We start from the raw sequence: 20,729 nt of genomic DNA, 5'->3' as shown, positions 1-20,729 counted from the left end.
GTTTGCCATTAGTAGGGCTGGTTACCCTCTGGGGAGCTTAGATGAGTCATTAAGCAGCTTTGTGCTGCTGAGCTGTCTCAGGTTTACCCGTGGCTGCGTAACCCAGATGCAAACAGAACTTCTTACTTGTTGCAGCTGTCGGCTTTATTCTCAGATGAGCCAACTGCCGTGTCCATGAAAGTCGCCACGTTGGAGAATCCTGCTGGCAACTCGTCCCACTCATCAAATTTGATCCCACTGCCCAGTGAGTAGGTCCCCTCCGCACACTTGCTGCACACCTGGTTCTTCATCTCGAGGTACTCACCAGAGGCACAGGAGAAAGCTGGGGAGACAATCATTTATGAATGGATACATTAATCCTTATTAATTTCCATTATTTTTCTGCCACTTGCTTAATTAAGATTAAACTATCACTAAAGGGAACCAACAGAATGCGCCAGTCCCAGGAACACAACAGCTGAACTAGCAACTATCAGCTGCAAAATTGAGATGTTCACCAGTTTTCTGGTGAGATGTTCACATGTTTTTCACTGATGTGGCAGCACTGAAACCAAATCCCAAATGATGGCTCCTGATTTGCAGCTTGTCTCTATTGGCAAAATAAGATTTTAGAAACAAAATCTCTGTTGACAGACTGTGTCCAAAAGCACTTTGCAAAAATGAGGACTTATAACACAGCTCTCCTCACCCTTGATCACCCAACTGTTACACCTTGAGCTTAATTAAAATCACTGGTACCTGAAAGCCAGAACAGACTTGTCTCACCCACTTGTATGGCAGCTAAGAGGGGTGTACAGCAGTACACTGATGGTAATACAACACTACAAACCTTCACTGAGAGTAACAAGGGTCTCTCCATGTTTGTCATCACATGAACTGTCTACAAAGCCTCGAACATCTTGCCCGATAGACCAGGTGGTCTTGGAAAAGATCACCCATGGGTCTTTGTCTAGTAGATGAGGATCTTTGACTGGGGGGACATTAACATGCTGAGAAAATAACCACTGGCTGTCAGCACAGCAAAGACAGTTTTCAAAACCTGTGTAATTAGAGGAAGTATAATTAAGAGGTATATTCACAAAGTGTCTTTTTTACTGATGTCTCTAAAATTATTTCCTCCAAATGACTGTATGCCCTTTAGCCCCCTGATTACCCCTCTGCCTGCCAAGAGAAGATTATTCTCATTATGTAGAAGAAACCTGGACAGCAGCTGAAGTCCTGTATGCCCACTGAGTTCCCTGCCTGTGCCAGGAATCATAACTCCTACCTGGACACTCATTTCACTGGCAGGCCACCCCACTTGCCCCCAGTAAGTCCTCTTTGAGACTCAACATCCTGAATGGAAAACAAATGAGCACTTTCTGCAGCACATAGTACTTCCTACATTGCTTGCAGATTTTTAAACTTAACTATGCCAGTCTAGCCGAAATAGAATTCAGAGCAACACACACAACTCACATCCCAAGAAACAGTGGGTTCTTCTACTGTTTCACACATGTCATATTGCACAGTGAGAGATATTTCATACACTCTCTTTGACAGACATAAACTCATTAGCCTGAGAAACTGCAGGATGAGACCACACTGCCAGCCAAAGTGGTGAAACTGGCCCAAAATAACCCACGCCTGCTGCAGTCCCAGCAAATGTGGTTCCACAGATGTGCTGATGTTTATGTGCAGAAAAACTTGTTTGATTGTAAGTACTTTGATAAACTCATGGCTGAATAACACCATTTTCCGTCTGAATCCAACTAACAGTTCAAGCTCCCATTTCTGTTCCAGGTCCTGCAGCATTTCCTTGTGTAATTGCCCTTGACGAGTGGCACTGGAAAGCAGATAAAAGGACTATTTAATGGAAAGATCTGCCAAAGGATAATTTTTCCCTGTTGGTCATACCAGCATACTCTAAACTTGAACCAGTGGACTTCAAGCCAACAGCTTTCTAAGCCTGTTGCTCACTGATGAGTGGACCAAGAGGGAAAGTGGACCAAGAAAGAACCCAGGCAGAGACAGATGTTGGGGTGAGGATACACAAGGAAATACTGCTGCAATGGATTTTGTGAAAGACTGACAGACCAAAAATCCACCCTCACTGAGGGGAAGTTGTTTTCTGTAGGCAGTGGCACACCACACAGCAGTACAGCTAACATCCCATCTGAGTAACTCTGGGACCTCAATTCAAGCCATAGAATGTATCTGCAGCTGGAGTCAGAAACAGCTTTCTCCGGAGACTCCAAGAAAACCAGTGAGCACTTCCCACATGTCTGAACTGAGACCACACTTTGCACAGTTTTTCACCTTAAATGTGTAAAGGTGCCCTGTCTCACTTCTTTTGCATTTTTAATAAACCTTGCTTTATTTTTTCCTTTTGAAGGGTGCAGAGAGAAGCCATCGGGAGGGGAGTAGAAAAGTGAGCTCTCTCATGACATATTTGAATTCTTTAACAGTTTCAATATTTTTTTTTTTAAAGAAAGCTAAATAGCAAAAATTGAAAGCACTGCTTAACCATTCCAGAGTTGTGAACTTCAACTAAGGAGTCAAGAATCATGAGCAATTCACTGCCATAATGAAGATGCAGAAAGTAGCAGAGCCTCCTCTTCCATTGCAGTGAGGTTGAGCAGAGATTATTACTTTAACTGAACTAATACATTTTAACCCTTTTCAGACTGATCATTTGAGTGAAATAAAAGGGTATAAGAGATCAGACTGACTGCCACACAGGACATGGTCTCTATCTCTCACCTTCCAGGAAAGAGATGAGCCTTTTTCTTATTCAAGTGGGAAATTACCTTCTTTCTCTCTTCTAAGAATTGTATTTCAAAGGCAGCAGCATTTCCCATCAAAACACATCCAACTGCAAGCAAACTGGCTCTGAGCATCCCAGCTGCTTGCCAGGTTCAATTTGGGGCTGAACGTGGCTAATGGCAACACAAAACACTTTCGACATTGGAGCAGATGCAACATTTGGTCTCATTCCAGGCGGTCGGGAGCAGCTGGAGGGGGATGGGGAGGAAATACAGCGCGTGATGAGCATGGAGATGGTCTCACAGTGCCACACAACTTGGTCTTCTAGCAAGGAGACAAAAAGCCAGGGCAAACCGTCTTTAATCTAAGCAGTATCAGTTCAGGCGTTTGTCCCAGCTGGAGACAGGCAGGCTGTGGCCGTGTCCCCACAATCGCTCAGAGGCACTTGTGGTGGGACAGGGCACAGACAGATGATCCATCTCCAGGCACTGGCACTTCGCCTTGCTCGTGGCTGCTCCATCTCACTAAGACGTAGCTGAGCACAGGTGCAGCACTGACCAGTGACCACAGAAAACACTTGACATTATTGCAGCACTGCTGTGTATGTGGGGGTGACACAAGCAAGATGCTGCCAACAGGAAGGACAGCATCAAAATATAGGAGGTTAAGGTGTGATGTGAATTTTCAGGAATCTAAATCCTGTATTTTAGGTGTGTGCTCTAATTCATCCTCCACTAAACTCTCCCTCTTGATTCAGACATCAGAGGAAAAATTAGTTTCCCATATGAGAGGTAGCCTTTGTGAACAGCCCTAAACCCCAGAGCCCATTTGTGTAGGCATTTGATACTTAATTTTCAGATAACACAGATCTGTTGAATAACTGGACATCACTATTCCCTCTCCCTCTATGACTGCAAACTTTATTATTATACCTTTCAAATATCAGTTTGGGTGCTACACATTAAATTACACAGAGCAACACACACTGTGAAGACACAATGTGATCTTCTTCCTTTCTGTGAACAAAACTGTGATTCATGCATTAAAAGGTTTCATGGCTTGCCCCATCACTGGCATTTTTAAAACTGGAAAAACATTTTCAGAAGCAGTTAGGAACAGCACAACACACTGTGGTATTGGATACACTGATGCCTTCAGTAGATCTTTGGAGCTGATGCAATTATTGGTGATTCATATCTGTAGCTTTCTTAAGCAAATAGAGAAGAAAAAAAAATGGTGTGGTTTGTGCAGGTGACCAGTCTTGCTCACAAAAAAGATGCTATAAAATACTGTTACCTAGACACTGCCACAGCAGCTACACACATTCATACACTCATGTGATAAAGCTGACACCAGATTCACGTCATAAAAAACTGTCATGAGCTACAGTACTAATATCCACTGAAACCATTGTATAAGTCTTGTCAAACAGGCCTCATTTCATTCTTTAAAAGGATTACAAGTCGGTTGATAAAGGTGACAGAGTGGGTGTAATAGACTTAGGGTTTCTAATACAGTTAGCTTAGTTTTGCATGTCACTCTGATGAAGAAAGGTAGTGCTGCACAATACCAGTAAGGTACATCTTAAAGGGATTAGGAACTGCCTGAATAACAGATCTCAGACAGGGCTGTCAATAGAAAACAGGGAGGAAGGGTGCAGTTCTGCCAGTCCAGGACTGAGTCTGATGGCTGCCCACACTTTTATCGATGATCTACAGGCAAATAGAAAAAGAATGGTATTAAGATTGGCAGGTGAGAGGCTTTTGCCAAGGCTGAGCCCACTCAAAGTCAGTGTGTTTTAACAGAGTCAAAGGTAAAGACGAGATGCTGAAGGCAACGAGTGCCAGTCGTGCCTGCAGAGGGCTGAAACATGTCCTGGAGAGCACCAAGCCTGAGGATTGAACTGGACCCACTATTCAAGAGCTTCCACTGTCAAGAAATCCAAAAAAGGCACTAGTGAGATCTCTGGATATATTTAGAGATGGAGGTAGAGATGTGTAGTAAGAAACATGTATAACAGGGAAGAAGATTGTTGTAGTGCTGCATATAGTTGTGATTTGGCATTTTTGAGAGGTCAATACAAAGCAAAAGGACTTTCAATGGTTTTTAAATTAGGGATAATGTCTTGCAGTGAGAGATTTGAAGTGCTTAGTCATTTAGTTTATCACAAGAAGATTGAGAGTCAACTTGATTAATATATAAGCACCTCCAAGGGGAAAGAACACAGGATCCTGCTGCACTCTTTAATCAAGCAGAGAACTGCATAAGAAGAGCTACCTTCTGGAAGTTGAACCCAGACAAACTCAAATTGGAAATAACACACAGATTTTTAATAGGAAGAATGACTGATTGCTGGAGCAATCTGTCATGGCATGTGATGGACCCTTTGTCTCTCAAGTGCTTCGTACCACAACTGGACACCATATGGAAGAAAAGCTCATGGCAAACACAAATTATCAGCCTCAGCATCAGCCTAGCTCAATGCATTTTAATGGCCTGTGAGGTCAAACTAGCAAATCTAATTAAACCCCCTGCTCTTAAACTCTGCAAGTCAAGATCAATGGTATCTTATCTCCCTGCTGGGACACACCACTGAGGATGTGGGGCATCCTGAAGGAGGAGCCCTGCCCCCTGTGTAACCACTTCCAAGGAGGGCTCGCAACACATCACTTTGCAGATCTGACTGTACTTTACAATCACTTTGCAGACATGGAAACAGCTCCCCAGAGGGCAAAACAGACCATAAACAAGCTTGCCTCATTTGCCCTTTGACTGCAAGGCTCCAGGGTCACATTTTGTCTTTAATACAGCTGTGGCCCTCCTGGTGATTTAGGTGGACTAGAATCAATATTAGTTGGCACATTTCTTTTCTGGTAACTGACCCAAACAATCTCACATTGCTTAACTTTCTGATGCTGGAGGTCAGGATAGGATTATCATGAGCATAGCTGGACGAACAGAGTAGATCTTCACCTGTATATGACTACTCAGTCCCTCTTGAGGTCTGAAACTTTCCTCTGGAGTATTTTCTCATGTTGATTATCTACCAGATACTGCCATGCTGTAACAGGGATTGGAATATTTGAGATTTCACCAGAAGATTAACCAAATCTCAGTACCCTGCATCTTGTCTCAACATCCTGCATCCTACAACACCAATCTATAATGTATTCAACTGCTTTTCTCCCTTGTGCAGCCCTGGCCACCCAGCCTTACCCCTTCCCTCAGCTAGCTTCCCATCCTACACCAGTTGGAGCTGCTACTTCTACCTCCATCACTCTTCTCAGAAGACATTTTTCTCCAGACATTTCTTACTTAACAATAACTTAAATTATTTTAGGTCTTCTGTTTATTCTGTTGCCAGTGAGCATGTGCACATTCATGTGTATCCTGTGTCTCCCTGGCTCTCAACGTATTACAGTTAAAAGAAAAAAAAAGACGCAGCACTGGATTTTACCAGATTGTAACAACATTAGAAAGGAGAGCAACTGAGCAATCCTACAGAAACCAATGAAAATACAAAGCAAAAATAATCTCAAACACTGCTTTTCCATCTCTCACCTCTCCAGTCCTATGTTGTTCATCCAAAGCGTCACCATCTGGAATTCAGGTGCAATGCTGCCATCTCCTGAAGGCAGAGTCTGGGTTGAATTGTCTCAGCCTCCCATGGGCACAGGTAAAAATTGTAGCTCAGAAAGGAAATATGAGGTTGGCAGCATCAGGCAATTGTCCCTCTGAACAGCTGTTGTGCGACACATGCCACAAGCCTGGAGGGGAAATTGTGGCCAAGGACAAGTACATAGAGGCTGTTCAGTGACACTCTGGGACATCAGGGTCCACACAACATGGAACCAAGGACCAACCAAAATACAGAATGAGAAAAAAAAAAAAAACAAAGCCGAAGGATGAGAGGAAATCATTGCTTCATTATTAATGTTTCCTATAATCTCACCAGCTTCAGAATGTCTTCTGTGAATAATTTATATGAGGTTTCTCCAATAGACTGTGAATAATTGATGTTCGTTTTCTTCACTCATTATATCCCAATGTGTTACTAGGAACCAGACTGAATCTTAATTTAAGGTAAAAAAAGTCTGTCTAGGCTGTTTGGGCTTGAAATGTGATCACACTGAAGTCTGATATAACTTGAGAAAGAGTACCTTCTGTGGAAGAAATCCTTCATTTTCTTAAGAAGAAATAATGTCTCCTTTTATCCAAAAAATTACGAAATAGAGCAATGCTTTTTCCAGGTCACCTCTTTCCCAGCTGGCCTGGCATGTAGGACATTTTTATTATCACTGTACTGCATCATTCAGACACTGAAAGGTGTGGTTTGGAATGGGGATACTCAATCAATTCATGTCAGTGGGGTGTAGAGTGAAGGAAGACAGCCATCACCAAGGGGTTGGAAAGCACATTTGCTGACAGGGTTTCAACAACTATCCTATTGGGTCAGCATTGGACATGTGTGGTGGGTTGATCCAATACAACATGGCAGGAAACAGACCTCGAGGTGAGTGAGCAGCTCTCCAGGTCCTACCGACTCCATCAGGCATATTTTGATTGTTCATCAGGCAAAGTCTTTGGTACAAATGACTTCTACTGCCATTTGATATGTCCTCTGCACACACACACACACAGTCCTCACCTCTCCTCCCTCTACCAAGCGATAACAAATCTCAAGGTCTTGCCAGCTGCTTCCCCATTGAAAGAGAAATCAGTGACTCAGAGGAATCTCTCTTTAACTTGTTTAATTACATTGTGTACACAAACAAGGTGAAGAATTCATCAAAATACACTAAGGCCATCCTTTGTCTTGGGAGTCTCAATACACACATCAACTTGCAATTCCCAGTAACTCTTCTCCAGGAATTAAATTCTGTGGGTTCAGTCCAAACTCTTCAGCTTTTTTAACTATTTACCTAAAATAATCTATGCTTCAAAAAGCCAACAATGGCACTTGTTCTGCAAAGACAGTGTCGTACTCACACACAGAGTAGAAATTCTGGAAAAAATACTTGTAAAACTGGGGTATCTCTCAGGGTATCAGTCCACATTAGGAATATATCCACATAGAAATGCCATGGCAAAATGTAGCCTCAAGCCTCAGTCCAGGTGAGAAACCTAATGCCATCAATAAGACTGACCTACCTGGCTGGTTAGGAACATGAATTAGCAAGGACAGGAATAAGAACAGGAATAAACATCTGCTTGAGTGGTTTGCTAAATCACAGCCTTTTAGCGGTGACTCTCAAACTGTGCTGTGCACACCACTGCTGGCTGAACAGCTTTGCTGCATGGCAGCCCCGCATTAATTCCTCAGCTTCACAGTGTTCCTCAGAGTAGCCCCTGCTGCTGTGTGCTAGTCCCCTCCATAGTGTGTTCTAGTTGGAAAGCCTTTCCTTTTTCTTTCAGAAAAGACATAAAAACTTTTCTAAGGATACAAAAAACACAGGTAAAATTGAGTTGCCCGGTCCTGCAGGCCATGCACACAAAAGTGATCTATAAAAAGTGACCATGACTTTAAAATCTATTTCTTGGACATCTTGCTGTTCATGTGAGAGGTGGCTCCAGAGACAGAGTTATATTGTGTTTTATTACTATCAGACATCCATAATAGCTTGGTAATGCATGACAGGCCAAGGGCCAAATCTATGGCATATCAAGAAATCCTCAGATTTCCTGGATTTCCACTTTTTTGATACTTAGTTCTGAGAGATCAGTCTTCTACATGTGACTCTTAGATGTTGACAGGCAGCTTCATGGAAGCCATATGACTGTTCAAAATAGAGGGGAGAAAGGAAGGTGTAAGTCAAAATGAAGGAGGAGACCAGTATATACCTTTGAGTGAGCAATCTCAAGGATGGAGGAATGAAAGGGGAGACCTTCTGCATACATTTTTTGAACATTGTCTCAAAATAGTACTTTCTCACAGCTCAGGATACCCAGCAGCATCAGTCAGCATACATAAGTTTATCTGTGTGCATATGTCACATCTAAATGACACAGTTAAACAGCAGAAGCCATGAATAGCTTGACCTCATTGTTTCTTCCAAGGTGAATACCCAAAGAAGCAATGTCTGAATAACATTAAAAATGAAAAAAAATGTTAGTATATCAAGGATGATGAAGAGAAGATCCAGTGCTTTCAAACCATGATTAAAAAAATGAGAATGAACATAGCTCGTCCTCAGAGCTGTGCTGATCACCATACTTCCTCTTCTCAGTGCAAACAAAGAAATCCCAATCATTTCAAAGTCCAGATGAGACCAGAAAATAATCCTCAGTGAACATCAAACAAAAAAGGAGAAAAACCCTCTGACAGTATGTTAGGATTCACAGCTGCTTCAAGAGGCTGTAACTCTGGACTTAAGTCCTATGAAAAATCATTCTGACATGCATTCATATATAAGCAGAATGACACTTTGGTGATAATAACATATTCTTATTACATAACAAACTCTTTTGAAATATAAACAAATGTGACTGTGTAATAATTAGCACCATTCTCATGGGAGTATTTGTATGCATGTTCACATCTATATGTGCAATGATGCAAACATTAAAGAAACTGCTAAAACATATCATTGCTATTTTCTTCAGCAGTCAAATTTCAAAATTCTAAATAACACTCCGGAAGAGCCAATTCTTTAGCACAAAGCCTACACAGAGTTTGCGTGAATGCAAATCCAGTTGACAATGAACAGATGTAAACTTTATGTCAGAAGGCTGCTGTAACACAAGCACACAGGCTTTGCCACACATTTAACATTCATTTTGTATTATACATCTAAACAGATACGTATGCGCACAGAAAATTTGCAGATGCCCACTGACATCAGGGGAATTAGGAGGAGGCCACCTGACTGGGATACCCAACCTTACCAGGGACTGAGAGAACATCGAACTCAAAACCTTCTACTGAAGTTTTCTGTTATGAAAGCAGAATGTTGAAACTCCTGCAGATTCCTTGAATTGCCTTAAACTGTTATAAAACCTGCAGACTTAAAAAGGTCATTTGCCCTAATTGTGTCTGCAATTAGCAGGAAGATCTGTATCTCCTCCTGTGGTATCCTGGGAGCAGATTACACAAGTCAGAATACACTCAACAAACACAACTCAGTAGCAATAAATCAGGTCAAATTTTGCTCTTAGACCCCAATAAAGTCCATTGTAATTAAGGACAGTCTATTTTCTGCAGTGGAGCTTTTCACATGCTTGCCATTTGGTACAGGCTCACAAAACTCACTTCTAAACTGAAGCACACTTCTGATTTCACAGGAGTTGCTCCCCTCTTAATGGCACCAGGTAAAGGAGCACTTTACCAAGCAGAGCCATTAATAACTCCATGGCACCATACTTTCAATCATAGAATCTCAGAATCATTAAGGTTGGAAAAGATCTCTAAAATCAATGAGTCCAACTTTTAATGCAGCACTGCCAAGTGCACTGCTAAATCATGACCCCAGGTGTCATATTTAGACCTTTTCTAAACACTTCCAGGGATGGTGATTCCACCACCTCCCTAGGCAGCCTGTTCTGATAATTTGCTCAAGTTATTTCATATTATCAATATTTTTTTTTGTCTCCCTTCCTAAAGAATCTCCCTGATTATAATTGGCATTTGGATGACAACTATAACAGTGACTCTACCTTTGCTTTTTCCCTTGAACATGGCAAATTCAACTCCTTTTAAAAATGTTCTATTATTCTCACTATAGTTCCTTTATTATCCACACAGACCACTAAAATGAACAGATATTTATGAAATAAGGTGCAAACTAGTCTTGCTTATGATGACAAAAAATTACTTATATTCTTTGGAAAAAGAGTGTAAACATTCTAAAAGAATTTGAGGTCAAAATGTGAACCCTTTAAGGTCTTTTTGGTCACAAACTTTGCTGACATGAGCATATCAGTGCCCCTGGGCACATTAAGGGCGCAGTCTGAACCAGGTATTTGGGCTGTACTTGAGTGAAGGAAGGTGGAGAGGAAGGAAGGGAGACAGGGAAGGAAGGAAAACTCCAAATACAGACTTTTAATTTGAGTGTAAAACAGGCAGCATATGGTCAGGCTGGCAGAAAAGCCTGATGGTGGCCACCACAACAGATTGCAGTGCAGTGTCAGCAGGAGCATGATGCCAAGTGCTGCTCCCACTGCCAACCCCCAAAAAGTCCCCATTAGACACTGCCTACAGCCCCACACCAAAGCAGTGGATTTCCAGAGATAACCAGCCATAAAGGGGGTGCAGGAAAGGGCTTAGCCCAGAAAGCAAACTGCTCCCTTGGACTGCCATCAATATTTTCCATTTAAAAAGCCAAGCAACTGCCCTGATGGCAGTGATCCTTATCAGTTAAATTCCCTTCCTGTTATCAGACTCATGAGGAGATCAGAGGGAGATCTGTGGTAATTAAAAATGAAGGAGACCAAATTAGTAAAGCACATTCCCGACTGTCAAGAGTGATTCAGAGGTCTGGATTCTGCTGAGGGAGGCTCTCTGTCTGCCACCCCCACCTCCATGTATGTTCCCTACCTTCAGAACAGTACTGAGAAGATGCCTGGAGGGGACATCTTAAATGGGAAGCAGAGGGGAGCTGCACAGAGTAGCTCTAGGAGTAATAAATATTGTCTTTTTTGTAGCCAAGATCTCTTCTGCACTTTTAAAGTATCTCTTCACAGGAACCCTTGCAACCGTGGTGTGGCAGCATCAAAAATATGACTCAGTTCTATACAAACACAAACCTGAGAGATGTGACCAGGGATCTTGGTGTGGCTGCACCACGGCATGTCCAGAGAAAGCCTGGTCTCATGGGCACTGAGCACTGAGGGATCACACCACGCTGAATGGCAAAATGCAGGCTGACAACCTGATGCAGGGTCTGAAAGCAGTGATGCCTGAAGCCCCATAGGGTAAGGAGATCAGAAAAAAAGAAGAAAGTGAAATATAGAAAGGGGCATGTTGTCCCAGTGCCTTGCAACTGCAGAGCTGCTACTGCAGCTTCCCTCACATATCTGGGTCACTGCACTGCATGACACAAACGTGTGTCATGTGAGGTTCCTTCTTTCTTGCCACCTACCACCTGAATGGGAGAGATGTGGAGGGCAGGGTAGTAGGAGGGGACAATGGGTGATCACACTGCTCAGTGCTCATGGCAAGATAAAGGCGAAAAAACCTTTCTTCTAATACCTAGGTCACAAAGCAGTCCAAATATGACAGCCCTTTCTACTATGAACACCTGACTATTTCTCAGAGGACTCTGTCTTCCCTGCAGGTAAACTTTGCTGATTAAGTTTTTGAAGGGTCAAAAAAAAAAAAAAGGGCAGAATCCTGCCAGGTTTCAGAGACTGCAGCCGTTTCAGGGAGTGTTGGCAGTCGTGCTCAGCGGGTCACAGTCAGCTGTGCTTTGCAGGTCAGCGTGCTCTCCAAAATGTAGTGGAGCACAGAAGTATCCAACCTAATTTTAAACGGGTTCATTCAAATGAAATGCAGTAAAACGCAGCATCCTGAAAATGAGCACACCTCAAGACACCAATTGAGCTCTGGTGTCACAGTTCGATTGCTCCAGAAGCACCTGAGCTAAGGTGTTTTTAGCAATCTCAATTGTCTTTCCACTCCACTGGAGACCACAGTCTGGATGTATTTACAGAGATGGAGACATTCAACATATTGTTATACCATCCTTCAAAGGCACAATTTAAAGAGAATGACTGCTGAGCATTTGGAAGAAGGAGAGGTTGGCACAGTATTCTCAGGATTCAAAATTATTGACAGCCTGCACGTCACTTCAGTTTTCAGGGAGCAGTAAAGAGCAGTGGCAGATATTCTCAAATGGCAGGCATTTCTGAGTAGATGAAAACAACTGCAAACATTGTGAAATCAGCAGTGATGGCAGATGTATTCCCAAAAGAAACACTTTCTCATACAGATTTCCCCAAATATGGTGTGTCCTAACAGCCACCAAGGACCACTGAGGGCTCTGCCAACCTCAAGGAGACAAAAAAATAAAGCCCTAAGAGCTCTTACTGCTACACAACTGCAACTGCTGTACAACTGCAACTGCTGTACAACTGCAACCCTCTCTTAAGAGCAGTGACATAGTTGGCTCTGGTATATCTCAGAACTAATAGATGTTAAACAAAACTTCTGAAGGTAACAAATTTCAAATGCCAGAAGTCATCCTACCTGGGGTAATTACACCCTGGACCCTGATTCTGCAGGCTGAAGGACTGAAAGGGTTTCCTTGCGTATCCAAGGAAACTCCAGAACTCTACCAAATGCCATATGTCCTGGCATAGGGTAGGACCTACAAGATGTAGGAGAATCTGAAAGAAATTGTAGAATGTCCAGAAAGACTCACCTCAGAAGATATGGTATAGTTATGGCATTTCTTGATAGACTTTGGGATAAAATAGCAGTAGACCTATGAGAGAAGGAAGGCATCTCAAGGAGCCATTCATGTGAGATATGTATGCAACCTCTGGCCAAGTTTGTAGCACAAATCTCACTCTGTACAAAATCTACTGAGAACATGAGTTGTAGCAGCCTCAGATACAGAACTTTTGTATTCCTCAGGCTGCAGAAATTCATGTTTTAAGTATAAGATGCCCTTGATCCAGCTGCTGTGTTGTCAAATGAGCCAGAAGCCAGCAGCTTAGAGAATATAACAAGTCAGCATGCCTGTCAGCATTTTCAACACAACTTGTCATCAACAAGAGATCCTCATGTGAAAAATCTAGAGAGCTGTATGGCAGTCAGTTTTCAAAAGCCACCTCTCCCAGTATATCTCACCCATTTAAGAATGGACTGTCAGCCAAACTCTACACTGGTTCAAATACTTTGCAGTAAAAGTATTCAGCCAAGCTGAATGGGAGAGGTGTTCCCAACACATTCCTGCAGTGATTGACTGCTGTTGACAGATTCATGTTTTCAGGCTGAAAGACTGGTTGTTCTTTAAGTAAAGGGTGAAAGACTAAGCGATGAGAAACCTAAAATTACTCTTGCCATCAGAACATAGCCAGACAGCCCCTGAAGCCAGTTAATCTACTACAGACACAGAAAAAAAAAAAACCCTACATTAACACCTCTGCACTCAGAAGAGCCCACAGAGATGAGACCTGAAGGTTTCAGTAAAAAAGTCAAATATCTGATTGCATCTCAAACAAGTTGAATTCCCATGGGAATTAACAGCAACACTACAAGGAGGAGAAGCATCTACTGAGATGAGTTTTCCAGTGTATTTAACAGAATCCTGTACTTTGTGCATAATTTCACAGCCCATATACTGGGAAAAGTTTTCACCTGGTCAAGCAGGGTGATAGGTATCAAGAAGCCAGAAATTCATCTATTGTTATAAAACAGCTGAATTCTCTTTGGAATTGATCTAAGACCAGAAAGACACACAAATAAGATGAGATGAAGAGGGAACTGCACCATTTGTCGAAATCTGTAGCAGAAAGTCCAGGAGAGTGTAATATTGCTGGATCTTAAACCATTTATCACAAGATTTAAGAGGAAGTAATGTACGTCAGAAAAAATGAGTTATACCTATGTACTCCAGGGTACATCAGAAGTGGTTGTGCAGCAGAAGAAATAAAACTATCTACTCCTTTACAGTGCAGGCAGCAAAAAGTAATAGGCTTGAAGTATAACAAGGGAGATTCAATAGCAGAAAAATCTTTAACAGGAAGGAAAATGAAAAGAACAAAATAGATGAGCAAATATCTAGAGAGCTTCTGGGCTCTTCATCACGAGAGATCCATGAAAACAGTCCAGCCAAACGTCAGCCATGAGTGACACAGTCATTGCCACTACAGCTATTTGGGCTGGGGGATGAATTATGGGATCACCAGAGGTGGTTCTCAGCTCTCTATTTCTGTAATTGAAAAAGCACATCCTAAGGACATACTGAGATTTCACATTTAAAACCTCGGAAACTAAACCCAAATATCAGGAATGACACATTCCCAAATTACGAGAAAATAGGTTGGATATTAGAAAGAAATTTTTTACAGAGAGAGTAATCAGATATTGGAGTGGGCTGCCTGGGGAGGTGGTGGATTCACTGTTCCTGCAGGTTTTAAGGTGAGACTGGATGTGGCACTTAGTGCCATGGTCTAGTAACCACAGCGGTGTTGGATCAAGGATTGGACTTGATGATCTCAGAGGTCTTTTCCAACTCAGTTGATTCTATGATTCTATGATTCTGTGATCCTTGCAAGCAGTCAGAAACCTTCCAGTGATCCAACACCGCTACAGAAAAAAATTTATGCGCCTCACACTGGAACATATGTCATAAAGAAATGAACAATAAACCTTTAGAGGAGGAGTAGAGCTAAAAGGATGTTGCCATTGTTCATTCTGTTTGTCAGATACGACAATTTATACCCCCTGGTACCTATTACTGCTAGAATCTACTGTGGAGAGAATTAGTAGAGCAAGGGACTGTGACGGAAAAGAGCATTCAGCCTGGGAAGCTACAAAACAGTGAGGGATATGTTTGCAGAGCAGCAATTCGCTTATGTTTCCAGATGCAAAGAAGCATTTCAACGTTTTAAAAAAAAAGTGCAAAACCAAGTGATATGAAAACACTCTAAGTTGTTAAAAACAGATACATAAATAAATAACATGCAGGAGCTTCATCATGAAAATAACTCAGGCAAATAAGACATTTACCATTCCTTATGCATGCAGCTTATTAATTAGCTAAATAATGAAAGTAACAAGAATGTGGACACTATGCAAATATAATTTGACCACTCCTGGTCACCATTTTTGCCAATACAGCTACAAATGAACTGGAGAGCTACAGAACTTAAGAACGGAGCAGCTCAAGACAAGCAACTACATCTCTTCAAGGGGTGTTGTCATAGACATGCTTTGTCTGTGAATTAGCATACAAGGGCACCTGTAGCAGACAGTGAGCTGCACAGCTCCACTGCAAAGACAATCCCTGCTCCACAGCCTCAGGAGACAGGAAGAAGGATTGGAGGGGAAGAACTAACTCAGGGACACTCAGGACGTCAGTGACAGAGCTAAGAAACCCTACAAGGGTAAATAGCACAAAAAGCCAGTAACAATCTGTAAAATGAAAAGGCACAACGTACTGCATTCCTTCCCTTTCACGGGGTCAGGTAGTCCAGAGCACTCCACTGACGGATTCGGGACAGCCACCCTCCATCTGGAGCCACTGCTGTCGCACTCTGTGTACTCGAAGTGGTAATCTGTCTGCAAGCAATTACAAAGAGTTTCAGTTTCATCACAACATTTGCATATTGAGCTCATTAATCAAGACTTGGAGTAGCAAACTCAGTTATAATCAAACCAGAAAGGAAGTAGCTGTTGTAGAACATACTGTGCAGTGCTCTTTCTGCTTTGATGATGACCGTGTGTCATCACAGAGCAAGCACAGAGCACACCAGGTGCTGTGCAGCACACATGCAAAGGCAGAATGTGGGATTTGCAAAAGCACTTGAGAGGCAGGACTCAGATTCCACCGGATTTTTTTTCCCCTGTCTTTTAGAGCAGGATTGATCCCAAATTTCTGTGTCTGATCTACAGTAGCTGACGAGGCTTCTGCTTTGATCAATGGAGCAAGCCATACACAAATCCTGTGATAGGCTGGATGTCCAAAATGGTTGAGATGATTCACCTTCTGAGAGTGCCTTTCCCTCTTCATCAGTTTCAGAGGTAGCCCAGGCAAATTAGGGGAGATAAATCTGGTATTGAGATACCTCTGAAAATGCCATCCAGGGCCAACTCTGAGGATTATCTCAAGGCAGAATGGTGGTGTGAGGGGAGATCAGTCCCTATGACTGAGATAAGCCCTGAGCAGACTAAATGAAAAGCAGTATGAAATTTCCTAGCATTAGCTAGGAAAGAATATTAGCTATTTGTCTTATTAATAGTATTGATTCAGATCCCACATAAAATCTAGACTCACATTTAATTACATTTTTAGTTTTGTGTTTATAGCTCTGTTTTCAAATTCATAGCCCAGAATTGTACTATTAAAATAAACCTCGGGAACATCTCATTCTTCAAGCAACTTGGTATCAAGAAAGAGTTTGGGTGAAGCTGGCAGAAATGGTGATTAACTTTCTCTAGAGGGAACAGATCTATGTTAAAATTACACATCCTGGCAAGCTCCGTGAGATGTCTTCATGTGGGCAAGGTCACCTCCAGCTCCCTTTGCGGTCAATGAAAGGAAAACATTGTCCCTGTGACTATTTTAGACGCCTTCTGCAGAGGGGACAAGGAGATAATACATCCTAGAAACACTTCTTCCTCTTCACTGGCTACAGAGGGAAGCTAGCCACTTAATTTGGATGGAGTCTTCTCCATTTCCTCAGGGGAACCCCACCTCCCACGCTGCACATCCCTTCATGGCCCGCAAAAATAACACACAAAATCATGGGACTGAGGAAAACTTAGCCACAGGCTCGGTGTTTATGAAGCTTTGGGGCAGACTGGTGTGGGGGACCCATAAACTTTGGTTGGTTCCTTTCAATTTAACTGTCCTCTCCTGGCAGGGATGGCCATGAGCCAGGGAGGGGGAGGCAGTGGACACATCCACAGTCCAAGGCACAAGCAGAAGAGCTCTTTAGCTGGCATAGCTCACTGTCACTACAGTGAACCTCACCCATGAGGCAGCACATGATGGAGCAGAAGAATGGGAATCAGATGGATAAGGGTCTGTCCATGCTGGCTCTGATATAGATGAGTTAATTCCTGCAAATATTCAGCTGACTCACGTGGAGAAGACTTGCAATTCTCTTCATTTACTTGTAGAAAAGCAAACAACATTGAGTTTAATACTTCTCCTACTGTTACCATAGCTCTCCAGAGACATTCAGATGTTAATAAAGTTCTACCTAAACATCATTAAAGCCTTTGCTGTTTTGCATCCCAGTGCAAATAATAATCTGATTTCTCTGGAATTAATATTTTGATGGCTCAATAATTGTCTTTCTAGTACAATCGATAGTTTAGAAACCTAACTCATAGCACAGTGGAAAGGAAAACTATTTGTCTCTGGAAAAAAAAAAAAAAATCAAGGCATTAGAAGATACTATCAAACCCAGATCTACAGATGAAATATAACGTACTCCCAACTCTACAAATATATTCAATTATAATACGTATTTCCTCCACTTTCATCTCATTATGCAATCTTCCAGGAATAGGAAAAAAAAAACAACAGTCCTGAATCATCTTGGTATGAAATCTGCCTATAAGGCAACCAGAATACATAAATGACACACATAAATGTAATAGATCCATCTCATAGATCATATGACATAAGAAAAAAAAATCTGTTAAATTAAATATGTAAGACTGAAGCAAAGGAAAGGATATTGAAGTGCTCTGAATCTGACTCATGTTCAGATCCATTTTCTATCTAATATCAGGTGAAAAAAATTACAGAGAGCAGTTTGGTGTCAACAATCCAGGTTGCTCTCGTAGTCACCCTCTCAAAACACACTTTAGTGATGTCTAGCCAGCATGCAATCCCTCTGCAGCCAGAATGGGTCTCAGAAGGGGTGCTGCTGTGAGGGACACATCATGCAGTGCAGAAACGTCCCCTCTACTGGTTGGATATCGGTCAACTATCACCAGAGATTCAAAATTCAGCACAGTAACTAAAATTATGAAGGATAAAAGTGTTCTCTCCTTCCACATTCAGGCAGACAAGTCAGGTTTCCATCCTTTCATGGAAATCTCTCCAGCTTTGACCAGTCAAATGAGGTTTCTGTAGAGATGGACCCAACAGATGCCCTTCCCTCTGACCACCCCATCACTGTGTGCAGCCATGTCCACAAAGGAGTCACAAGACTTACAAATGTTGTACAGCAGAGTTCTTGCACAGTCTCTTTCCATTACCTTTTTCCCTGTTGTGCTCAGTTCTCTTCTGGAAGAGGAGCAGGGGTGGGTTTTTTTGGTTTTTCATTTTCTATCTGACTTTCAACTTGGTTTTATATCTGATAATGACTCCATGGACTTGGTTGTTCCTGTGGTAATCAACTGTACTAAAGACTCTTCAAACTGATTTTTGCCCTTGGTCACACACATGCACACATAGCTCCAAAAATCTCTGCCAGCTACCAATGCAATCATCTTAGAATCAGAGAACCATAGAACCACAGAATGGTTTGGGTTGGACAGGACCTTAAAGATCATCTTGTTCCAACCCCCCTGCATGGGCAGGAACACCTTCTACTAGACCAGGTTGCTCAAAACCCCATTCAACCTGGCCTTGAACACTTCCAGGGATGATGAACCCACAGTTTCTCTTGGCAACCTGCTCCAGAGCCTTGACACCCTTACAGTAAAGAATTTCTTCCTAATATCCAATCTAAACTAATCTCCTTCAGTTTAAAGCCATTCCCCCATGTCCTATCACTACAATCCCTGATAGATTCCCTACCCATCATTCCTGAGTGGTGTCACTGGAACACTTGTCAGTGATGACTGAAGCCAAAAAACGTGTGGAGTACCTCAGCCTTCTCTATGTTAGTTGCAGCCAGGTCTTTATTTCGCTCATTGGGGCGGTACGGATTTTTTTATCTTCCTTTATTTTCCTCTAAAGAAACCCTTGTTATTTTTCATGTCCCTAGCCAAGTTTAGTTCCAGCTGTGCCTCCTCTCCTCTCCTGTCCTCTCCGACCCTCTCCGACCCTCTCCTCTCCTCTCCGACCCTCTCCTCTCCTCTTCCCTTCCCTTCCCTTCCCAAACCTTCCCTTCCCAAACCTCTTTTCTCTTCTTCTTCTCCACTAGAAACTCTTTACCTCTTTACCTAGAAACTCTTCATCACAAATTATGATAGGACCAGGAGTAATGGGTTCAAATTGAAACAGGGGAAATTTAGGTTAGACATACAGAAGAAATTCTTTACTGTGACAGTGGGGAGGCACTGGCACAGATTGCCCAAGTTGCCCAGAGAAACTGTGGATGCCCCATCCTGGAAACATTCAAGGCCAGGTTGGATGGGGCTTTGAGCAGCCCGATCTAGTGGAAGGTGTCCCTGCCCACGGCACAGGGTTTGGCACAAGATGATCTTTAAAGTCCTTTCCAACCCAAACCATTCTATAGTTCTGTGAAACAAACGCTGAGGGCTCAGCTGCATCTATCCTTTATAAGCAGAATACATCTGTGCTGGATCACAGGCATGGCAGGAGCTCACAGCTTCAGCTGCACCACTGGCCAGCTTCAAATTAACCAGCGTGGCTTCTTATAGTGCATGAATATAACTTCATGGAGCTGTGGTTCGGCTAAATGATCCAGCATCTCAAGCTGGTTTAGCAGCCATGGTGACATCCTCAGCATCCAGTGTAGCTCAGGTCCATCCCTATGAGCTGGAAGCACATCTTGACTGCAGCACCAGCACCTTCAAGCACACATGATGAATGCAGGCACTGGAATTGCCCATTAACTCTGGCTTACTGGGCTGAGTGCTTCTAATCTGCATCAGGAATTTGAATTTCCAAATACAGAAGGCTGGCAGTGGAGCCTTCTCAGCACCGTGGAACACTTACAACATCTCTGCTTCTCATGGAAAAATGCCATTGAATTGTGTTGGGATTTCTTCACAGAATCATAGAATGGCTGGGGTTGAAAGAGACTTTAAAGATCACCTAGTTCCAAACACCATGATTGAGAAATTTCTTCACCCACCAGTTCTCTGAAATGAATTTCATGTCAAATCCATTGCCAGATGTTATCTGTTGCCAGCTACTACTCTGATTTTGTTTTCAATGTTTTTTCCCACTATCATCCAGACATGCGGTATCTATAAATTTGGCCACAGACCTGTTTTAATTTTAACTGTAATTCTGACTCTGTTTTAATTACTTTTCTGCACTTAGACTTAATCTTCTAAATGTATCCCTCCCCCAGTTCAGCTGTAATTTCCTATAGCATTTCCTTTCTATTTCTCTTAATCCTTAGGTTTTGGTAAAACTGGTTTGAATTTCAGACCCAGAAAGTAA

General features: G+C 42.4%; 1 protein-coding gene across 1 annotated transcript in view; it reads right to left on the bottom strand.

Annotated features, from left to right (window-relative positions):
• The window catches only part of ELAPOR2 (endosome-lysosome associated apoptosis and autophagy regulator family member 2), a 101,560-nt gene that overhangs the window by 33,329 nt on the left and 47,502 nt on the right, over positions 1-20,729 (bottom strand). The window contains exons 2-3 of the mRNA XM_051795289.1: positions 15,850-15,970; positions 127-322 (exon numbers count right to left, since the gene is read on the bottom strand). Coding sequence (XP_051651249.1) covers positions 127-322; positions 15,850-15,970 — 317 coding nt within the window. The remainder of the gene's footprint in view (positions 1-126; positions 323-15,849; positions 15,971-20,729) is intronic.

This window comes from Manacus candei, unplaced genomic scaffold (assembly GCF_025592945.1).
Source record: "Manacus candei isolate 608988 ecotype Guabito, Panama unplaced genomic scaffold, ASM2559294v1 h1tg000042l, whole genome shotgun sequence".
Taxonomy (NCBI): domain Eukaryota; kingdom Metazoa; phylum Chordata; class Aves; order Passeriformes; family Pipridae; genus Manacus; species Manacus candei.
This window is presented reverse-complemented; position numbering and strand designations above follow the sequence as displayed.